This window comes from Anser brachyrhynchus, assembly GCF_964034855.1.
Source record: "Anser brachyrhynchus genome assembly, chromosome: 2".
NCBI lineage: Eukaryota > Metazoa > Chordata > Aves > Anseriformes > Anatidae > Anser > Anser brachyrhynchus.
The window spans coordinates 26,958,084-26,968,046 of NC_137695.1; the positions used below are offsets into that span (position 1 = coordinate 26,958,084).

Consider the following 9,963-nt stretch of genomic DNA (forward strand, 5'->3'; position numbering starts at 1 on the left):
AGATTGTGTAAGTCTGAAGTTTTGGTAATTTAAAACTGCTTTAAAGTGACCTTTACATGGTTCCACATTTCAACATTTTCTAGAAGTGGTTGGTATCGGTCCTTACTCATAAATCCTTACATTAAAAGAATCTGCAGGGCCTGGGCCCTTGGTTAAGAGGCTTATAGTACGGAAGTCCTGCAAACATTTATATACACACTTAATCTTACAAATCGAGTCTTCACATTGAAATCAATATAACTGTCCTCAGTGGGTGAAATCAGACAGGATGAAACGTTAGTTTTTAAGAAAGGTCACTCTCTTTAATCATTGAAGACAGGATGCTAAGCAAGAGGGACATTCAGCCTGATCCAGTGCAGTTGTTCTTATGTTCTTCTTTAGCTAAATGGTGCAATACAGAAAGACATAGTGTGGGAAATGTATTTTTTTCCCCACTGAACACTAGACAAGCAGGGAGGACAGATACACTGCAGGAACTATGAAGGCTGTAGCCCAGCTGCACTACACTGCCTGGTGGTGCTGTATGATGGGTCTTTCTCCACTTTTTCTCAACCACGCTGCAGTGGATCTTGCCTTTTGCTCAGGCTGCTCACATGGCTGCTGCTGATGATGATTATTATTAATTTCCCTATCTTGCTCCACTGCCTATTCATCTCTGTTTATTTGTGTCTCACTCTTTGGATGTCTGAGATCGCTCTGAAAAGATAAATAATTTTTGTCCAGGTTTTCTCTCTGCTTTCCTATCCGACTGAATATTTCCACAGTTAAGTTAAATGCAATGCACACTGCATACCTGCTGTGCTTTTCACCTCAAATACCATTACTCAGAAAGTGTTTTTATTTTGCTAACAGGGAAACCGAGGCACACTAGCTAAAGCCATTTGCTAGAAATTGTACAGGAAGACTCACAGTTGAGCAACATCTCCTGACCTTTCCTTCTAATGGTTTATTCTTTGGTCATGAACTAGAAAAGAAACTGGCAGAACTAAAAGAGCATTAAGAGTGTCACACTCAAATAAGATCAAAACAAGCTTTGATATGTGGACAAAAAGGAAACCTTGATTGAAATCTGCTCTGGATTGATTGATATCTTAATAGTCCCTTTACTTCTATGGAATTTTGTTACTTCTCCCGTGACACTTAATGTTAAAGTGCTATATGTGCTGCACATTTCCCATGTCTAAGAAAAATATTGGCCACCTAGCAGATGGCCAGATTTCCTTTCCCTTCAGTATAGTATTGTGTTCCATGCCCATTTTTCCAGCGTTTAGATGGCTGATGTATTTGAACCTAATTTTCAGTGAAAATACACAATGTTGCAGATAGGCATTGTGGTCCTGTATTGCCCACTCTAAATTCTGTTCCCTGGTTCACAGCTGAAGAGATTCACTCTGAAATTTCTTATGAAATACCTCTGCCTCTTCAAAAGCTTAGTCTTCCTTTGGCCCTCGACCCTGCAAATGCTTTAGCATGGGCATGCAAGTAATTCCATTAACACATGTAACTCCCTCCACTGGCACTGATAATACACTAAGCAGATACATATGTTTGGAGAATTGGGGTTTGTTTAAGTAAGGAACTATTCTTGTAATTTTTTTTCATTTTCTTTTGCAAAACTCCAGCTTTGGAAAAAAAAAATGTTATATAAATCTGAGGTAATAACCTCAAGCTCTAATTTCATTTTATTGTCACATAAAACAAAATGTTTGATACTCTTAGGAAATGCATAAAAAATATCAGGCCAGTTATGAACATTTGGGACCTGGTCGTGTAAGCATTCAAAGTGTCTTTCATTAATTCAGGTATAAGAAAAACTGGCCTATGGAAGCTGATCCCTTTGCATTTTCAGTGTTGTTTTTTTTTCAAATGACAACATCATGTAATTAAATCTCTGAATACTTTATTATAGCTTTGTAATACCTGCGGTAAATAAAAATATTTTAAAGTTATTTACAATACGGTATTGCAACAAAGCCACTTCGTGTGAATACTCACAAGCAGAGATGAGGTACGGTACGTGTGCGTACACGCACTCTCCCATGTGTTGCTGCCCAGACATCGAGGGAAGCCCTATGCAGCACAGGAGGACCGAAAACAAAACTGGCAAGGACCCAGCAGTAGGCAGAGATTAAGCTATTTTGTTGTTCAAAATTAGTAATATACAAAAGAAAAGCGATATAGTAATTACAATCAGCTGCTTCACTTTCAGGAAAAAGTGTTTTACAGCCACGCGGTGCGTTGCCAGCATCTGTAATGTCGTTTCTCTTGCAAAACGAACAGAGGCGTACAACACGCTGAGGTTGCGAGATACCCTGTCAATCTGATTTGGAAATTTCCAAAGGCATCCCGTGCCATCCCTGATTTCTGGCCCGAGTCTTCACCAAGCACAGGTCCTGTTTCTGCGGATCCCCGTCGAGGAGCCCGGCGGAGCTGCTACAGGCAGCTGACGGGCTGAGGGAGACAGTTAAAAAAGTCCCATTGTTTAGATTTCTGTCACAAGCCACGAGAATACTTAATTCCTTTTATCTCCTGAGTTTTCATTATCATTTAAATTTCATTTTCCATTAATTGATCAGGGATTAGCGAAGCCATTATGCCAGAATTAGACAAGCCAGACGCGATGAATAATTCATGACGGACAATTACGTTTTCTTCCCGGTGCACTTTCTAACTCGCCTCCCGACTCCCGGCATGCTGGAAACGACGCCGTTTGCTGCCGGGGCCACCCGCCCGCCTTCCGCCCTGTCACGGCTGCCGCTCCGGGGGCTGCCCGGGCCCGGGGGCCCTGAGGCGACATGGCCGGGCCGGGCCGGGCCGGGCCGCCCGCCGCTAGGTGGCAGCCGCCGCCCGCGGTGCGCGGGGGCCGCGGAGCCTCGCCGCCCGGCCGGCTCGCCGTCCTTATCGGCTCCATCCGACCGCAAACGCGGTCAGGTCGGGTCGGGCCGGGCCGGGCGGGTGCCTGCCCGCTGCGTGCCCGCCCGCACCCCCTCGCCCACCCCCGGGGCGCCGGGCTGGGGCTGGAGGGGGCGCTCCCCCCCCCGCCCCGCCGCCCCTCACGCCGGGCATCTCATTTATCCCACCGGACAGTTGTTGCCCCATTAAAGCGCGGTCCCACCCTTTGCGAGGAGCTTTCATCTCGGGGAAGTTTTATGACACTTGGTAAATGTGCAAAGTTTTTAATTAGACTCGCCAGACAGCCCGAGGCGGCACTAGCGCCACGAAGTCTTCATGCTTCTCCCTGCTTTTACAGCACAACAAGCCGCTCTACTCCTTTGAAGACAATGCCGACTATGTCTACGATGTCATGTGGTCGCCAGTGCATCCCGCGCTCTTCGCCTGCGTGGACGGGATGGGGCGCCTGGACCTCTGGAACCTGAACAACGACACCGAGGTGAGGCGGCCGGCGGCGGGCGGGCGGGCGAGCCCGGAGCCCCGTCACGGGAGGGCCGGCGGCGGCGCTGCCCGGCTCCCCCCGCCGGGGCTCCCCCCGCGCCCTCAGGGGGCCCGGAGGGGCGGGCAGGGCACGGCACGGCAGGGCCGGGCAGGGAAGGGCCGGGCAGGGCAGGTCCCGTCCCGCTGCCGGGGGGCGCCGGGCCGCCCCCCTCCGCCCTCCCCGCCTCCGCCCCGCTACCTGCGGGGGCCGGGGGAGGGCCGGCCCGGCGGGCAGCCGCCCTGAGCGGCCGGGGAAGGCTGCTCCCTCCCCTCCGCCCGGCCCCGAGGCTGGCGCTGCCGTCTGTGGAGAGAGCTCCCTCGTCTCCCGTTTTGGGGCGCCCCCTCCTGCGTCCCATGCCCCGGGGTGCCCAGAGCAGCGCCCCTGCCCCTTCCCGCACCCGCTGCGCCGCCCGCTTTTCTCCTTCACCCAAGGGAATCGCCTGCGATTTTCTGCCCTCGCCTTCCTTCTCCTCTTTAAAGTTTGCCCAAATTGCAGTGAGACTTAAACGAAGGAACCCACGGGTTTCCGTACGGCGGCAACTAAGTGCAGAGCGGGGAGAAAGTCACACCTTTACACCTCGCTGATGAGGAAGGGTTAGCCAGAGACAGAGAATGGCAAATCCTGTATTTTTAAAAAAATCACTTTCTAAACACGCTGAGGACCCCTTTTCCCTTTCCTCCTGTTACTTCAGATCCCCCCCCTCCAAAAAAAAATTGCTGCAGGTGTATATTGATAGTATTTTTTCAGGATTTCACTTTCCTCTGGAAATAGTTTTTGATTTAAAAAAAAAAAGTGTAACCTGAACTCTTAGATGGCCAGCAATCAGTTGTCAGAATAAGAACTGAAATACTTCTCCAGAACTGAAGTCTCACGAATTTTTATTTAATGGCATGTACAACTAAGAATGCGGGGATTGTAAAAGTAGGGTCATGTATTAACTGACCGTTCCTTAATTTCCAAAAAAGAGACGACTGAAGAACAACCAGCAGTATTTTCTTCACGTACCCTGTTTTCTACAGTATTGTTTTGTTGCTGTTTTTTTTAAGATTAGTTTGTTCATTAATACGTCTTTCCCATAAACACGATATACATTTCAACCCAAGTAAAATAAAGGCAGGGTTTATGGCTTCCAGTGAATGGTGCTTGCCATAAATAAGCACGGACAGGTAAGAGGAACCAGCACTGCGAACTGCATTGTCAAGGGGAGCAGTAAGGCCTTTTGAAGTGCTCTGAGCAGGAAGCAGCACAGCCTTTTTAATTAGAGCACATACAGCTGGAGGATATACAGGAGGAGTCTCTTCAGAATTTATTTTGGGAAGGGAGGGACATATCCTTCAGGTGTTCTCATTAATGCAGGCTTAAACACAGAGCATAAAACCCAGTATTTTAAAAAGGAAAAAAAAAAAATAACCCTTTCCCCCCAAATACCAGGGCTGAAGTCCTGCTTTGCTTAAAATCAACTGATGTTTTGCCATTTAATTCAATGAGACCATAATTTCTTTAAAAATAATAATAATATGGACTGCTTGATCCTATTCCCATCAATAATAAGGCTGTACGTAGAAAACTGCTGCTGTGTTTTCAGTGTGTTTACATATAAATATATAGGAACATCAGCAGAAAAATAAAAATTAACTTCAAGCTCAATCCTGCTTTTCTTCTGCATGTGAGGCCACCCCTGATTTCACAAATAATCTCCACTGAGAGGTTGAAATCAGCTCTCAGGATCAGAATGAAATTATTTCTGTGGTATCAGAGCTTTGTATTTTTGTATTTTTTGTATTTTTATGAGAATTGAATTTGTGTCTGGAGGAAGAAATACCATTTGGTCTCCTTACTGAGCGCTGTTAAAGTAAATTTAAAAATCTCTCGAAATGCTAAACTGGCAGAATTTGAATAGATGTAGGGTTTTGTTATGTGAGAGAAGCAATACCAGACATACAAATACCGCTGAAAGAACTGTAAGCAGTTCTTTTAAACATCATAACTGAAAGTGATTGTTGTTTGCTTTTACCCTCTATCTGGTAGGTCATAATTAGTTTATAATTTTCAAGATTTCTGCATTCGATTAAGCAGTTTAATTCTGCTTTGCTATTTGCTAAGAAGAAGCCTGCCAGCACTTTTGCCTTTGTGTTAAGAAATCTTGAAAAACCTATTTTTGACTTTTAGACATCAGATTGGTGATGTCTAAGTATTTATGAAAACGGTAGAAAATATCACGTGTATTAATGTATTTAACTGCTAGCTATTGATAAAAATCTCTGTGTGAGAACCAGATATGATTGTTATTAATAGTTTTGTTTAATTTGAGAAGTAAGCCACATGATTATTTAGGTGTTATTTTATAAACCAATTAAGAAAATAGCTGGTTTTAGTTATGATATGCTACCTTCACATTTTTGAACTGTAACACGGTTTACGCTAGTGTCACTCCCCATATTTATTAAAAACTTTTCTCCCGCGTAATAGATGCTTTCTAATCAAAGTAACTAAAATCATTTGACCATACCATAGATTTAATCAATCTAATTCTTCTTAAAATCTCAGTTTAAAATAGCCAAGGGTATTTGTATGCTGCATTTTGATCTATGGATACCAGAAGTGATTTTTGTAGTAGCAATGCAAATCATCATGTTTGATTTATATTTAATAAATTAATATAAAAAACTTTAAAAGCAAAAAAAAAAAAACTACTTCACACCTTCATTCTTTTGCAAACTGAATATTATTATAAGAATCAGGATATGAGGTTTTCTGATAGCTTCAGGTTAGCAAATGCCGATTTGTTATGTATGTGTTCATTACATTTATTTTTTTGTTCGAGGCTGGAGAAAGTCTGTAGGTTATTAATGAATCTTGGTTATGGATGAGGCTAATAGCAGTTTATAGATAAAATTACTTATTCTTGCTCTGTTATATTCCTTTCAAACATACTATGTATGCCCTACCTTAGCTTTGAAAATATGAAGATGGTGTCTGTTTCTAAAAACAGGTAGATCTATTTGCAAGCAGGTTTAGACATTACATAAGCAATAAAAGTGCAAATATATATATGTTTATGTGTGTGTATATATATATATATATATGTATATTCTTACCATGCAGGTTTTTCTGACTGCATCTTAATCTGTTACCTTGTAAAATCTTATTTCAAAACTGTTAAAAATCTGACAAGCAACTTCAGAGAATTTATAAGGTATTTTAAATGTAATTTTAGCAACATAATGCTACCATTATAAAATAACCTCGTATCTTTAAAATCTAAAATAGGCATGTGTAATTTAACCTATCACTTCTCCAGGTAGACAAATCTATTTTAAGATACTATGGTTTGAATATATTTTATCCTGTATCGCTGGAGAAAAGGTTTTCTATTTAGACTTTTAAACACTATTGCATGATTGCTTTTTATTTTGCTAGATAGTTTTGTGGAATAGTAATAGGATTTTACAAAACCATTGGATTCGAAAAAAAAAAAAAAACACCATGGGTTGTGTCTTGTGTCTGCAGCATGCATGCTGCGTGTTTTTATGTGGAACACTGAAAGAATGCTGTATTAACAACAACAAAAAACAGTTCTGGAGTTATAGATTTCACCCTTCTGAAAGATTTTGCTAAAAATTCAGTGCCTTAAATCTAAGCTGTGGAGCTCATTTGAAACAAATATCTTTGATCTACAGTTTTCTGAGAAACGTAGCTGGTTAGTGGATTAGTGCTCGAAAAATGTGGCATTTAGTCGTTGTTTGAAGAAACCCGTTTCCAAATGTTATGAAATTAATTTTGGATGGAATTAAAATAGTTGGTTTTTTTTTTTTTTAACTCAGTGATCAGAAGAGTAAAACTTGCTCATTTTTTAATGCGATGGTATCCTGGATCAGTGACCCCACGTCAGATTGAAGCCCTCGGCTGTAGCATGCTAACGAGTAACATGCTTGGGACGAGGAGCGGGAGCGTGCCAGCGCTCATCAGTGAGGCTGCCTTGGACAGGACCTCGGCCTTGCACAACCCAGAGACGAGGCCAGGAGCTTATTTGCATCTGAATGACTTCCTAAAGGGGGAGGACAGTATCTGCTTTCTGATTGTTACCCAGCGTTATTTCTACATCGCCCCACAGACAAAATCCTTTCTCATTCCACTTGCGGGGCTGCATAAAGGGTAGTGTCCCGGGCCCTTTACGGAGAAGACATCTCAGCTTGCCAGGCCCGGTGGGCTGGCAGGTGCCTGCTCGGTTTGGGCAGGGTCTGTGACGGGGAACATCCAGGCGGAGAGGTGCAGGGCCAGCAGCCCCGCCGCAGTGCCCAGAGCCTCAGGCAGCCGCAGGGGTTGGGCTCCCCGCCGCCACGCACCTCGCTGGAGGCCGTAGAGCTGACAGCAGGGAAGCTCTGCAGTGTTTGCTTTAAAATCATTTTTCTTGTGGATCTCTGGAGCTGTCTGGCAACTACTGTATAACGCTATAGCCTGGGAACTGAGGTGAAGGCAGGAAGACTTCTCGAATTTTAGACCAGGTTTCCATGCCACCTCCAAGCTGCTCACTTCCCTCTCGTGCAGCAGCCTGCCCACAATGGGGACCAGAGGGCTCCCGTCGCTCCTGCAGAGGTGGCCCAGGCTCTGGCTCCTGTCCAGCTGCCTCTTCTCGCCAGGACTGTTCTCCAGCTCCGCCTCCAGTTGTAGATCCCACAGCATCCCCTTGTCCCCATCCCAACGTGTGCCTTAGGCCTGTTCCCGTGAGGCGATCTGGTGGGGGAGCCGCTATTGGCGCTCCCATCCTACCCCGTTTGCCCTGATTTAAAAAGCACGAAAACTAAAAAGCCTCGTCCAGGAGGCTGCCGTGCCAAGCTGCAGGCTCCTTGCTCAGGCAGGTTTTCCTGTTAAAGGAGCTGGGTGGAGCATCAGCAGGCTCGCAGGCTACTGTCGTTCGTCTTATGAGGTGACCTGAATCAAGTGAGTGATCTGCCTATCTGGGACAGACACCCACACGGTTCCTTCCTCCTGCAGCTTCTTTTGATGCCCTCATTCCAGCGTAGATTGCAAATACTTCTCCTAAGATCGCGTTCTTTATTCATCCCACATGTTAACCAGCACCTTTATGTATTCTTGCGGGTCACCTGTTAAGTTTGTTGGTCGGCTTGGGGCAGGGAGGGAGTTTGGAAATTAAACAGCATCCAGGTGTAGTTAAACAAGAAGAAGGCTCCTGGGAGTACGGGGATGCACAAGAGAATTGTGGGAATCTATTGTAGGAGTTCCTAAATGTCTGCTCAGCTGTTCTCACCTTCTGCTGTGTCCTCGCTGAAGTGATTAGCTCAGGACTCTTCTTAATTAGTACCTGAGCTTTGACCTCTGCATCCAGCTGCAGAGGCGAGTATGAAATCCAAGGGTGCATCAGGGATTTGTCTACAGCAGTCAGGTTGTTTGGGCCCTGGTCAGAAGTCAGGGTAGGACCGAAGCCAAGTCCTACCCTCAGTTGATTCTTGGTCATAAATCAGTGAATTTTGAGAAAGAAGCAGACACAGTTTCACGTGTCTCTGAGTTAAGGGGTAAAATTGTTTCATTTACTGCCCTTTACAGTAGAAAAATCTTCCCTACTCATTCTAAGCAATCTCTTACTCTCTCTTTTAGCACATGTGATTGAAGAAACAATGAACCTTTTTTTTTTTTTTCCTCCCCCCTGACGAGAGGCTTGTGACTCACCCAGCAAAATTGGACGTTCAAAACTGACCCCTGGGTTTGCAGGCAGCGTGATTTTATTGTCCTTTCTTTTCCTATTGTTTCAACAGGTTCCCACAGCTAGCGTGACAATAGAAGGAGCTTCTGCCCTCAACCGTGTCCGCTGGGCCCAGGCTGGGAAGGAGGTAGCAGTTGGTGATTCAGAAGGCCGTATATGGATCTATGATGTTGGAGAGGTATTATTTTTAGTGTTTTCAAAGCTCAGGTCCCGCAAGTCACCACATCCAAGTTTGAGAAAAGATCTTACATTGTTAGTCGTGGGACACCTCCAAAGAATATACCATCTGGCTTTCAGTGGAGTCCCTGTTGGTTCGGGTTGCCAACAGCATGTTAGTTGTAAAGCCACCATGCAAAAGAGTTAACTAGTGAAAGTGTCAGGAGGAAAGTCTTTTTTTGAAAATATCCAGTGTTTTTATTTTTATTTTTTTAAGTACAGTTGGAAAAAGTTTAAAAAGGAACATGAAGAGGAAAATATAGGTACAAAGAGAATCTCTTTTGTTCTGAAGTTGGTCCTGCAGGGTTCACCTCTTATATTCCAGCATCTCTTATTTCATGACTGGCTTAATGTTGTAGGCTTTTCTCAGCATGACATGTACAGAGTAAGAGGCTGTTGTTTTAGTGCTGAATAATGGTAAATATGCTTGAAGATGTGCAAAGGTACTAAAAGGAGGAGATGAAAGGTGTCATTGCGGAAGACGGTAGCTGCATGTGTGATGAAGGGTATGTGGGTGCTGAGAAATAGCAGGATGTGTATTCTGTGTCTAACGCTGCTCTCAATTCACCCTACTACATATTGTAAAAGCCAT

General features: G+C 44.4%; 1 protein-coding gene across 15 annotated transcripts in view; it reads left to right on the plus strand.

The window, feature by feature from the left end:
• DYNC1I1 (dynein cytoplasmic 1 intermediate chain 1) overlaps nucleotides 1–9,963 on the plus strand; it is a 190,981-nt gene that overhangs the window by 161,907 nt on the left and 19,111 nt on the right. For all 15 annotated transcript variants that reach the window (XR_013947359.1, XR_013947360.1, XR_013947361.1 and 12 more), the window contains 2 exons: nucleotides 3,251–3,391; nucleotides 9,208–9,333. Coding sequence is in view for 8 of the 15 variants with exons in the window: in XM_080582185.1 (XP_080438311.1) it covers nucleotides 3,251–3,391; nucleotides 9,208–9,333 (267 nt within the window). In the remaining 7 variants the exon portion in view is untranslated. The remainder of the gene's footprint in view (nucleotides 1–3,250; nucleotides 3,392–9,207; nucleotides 9,334–9,963) is intronic.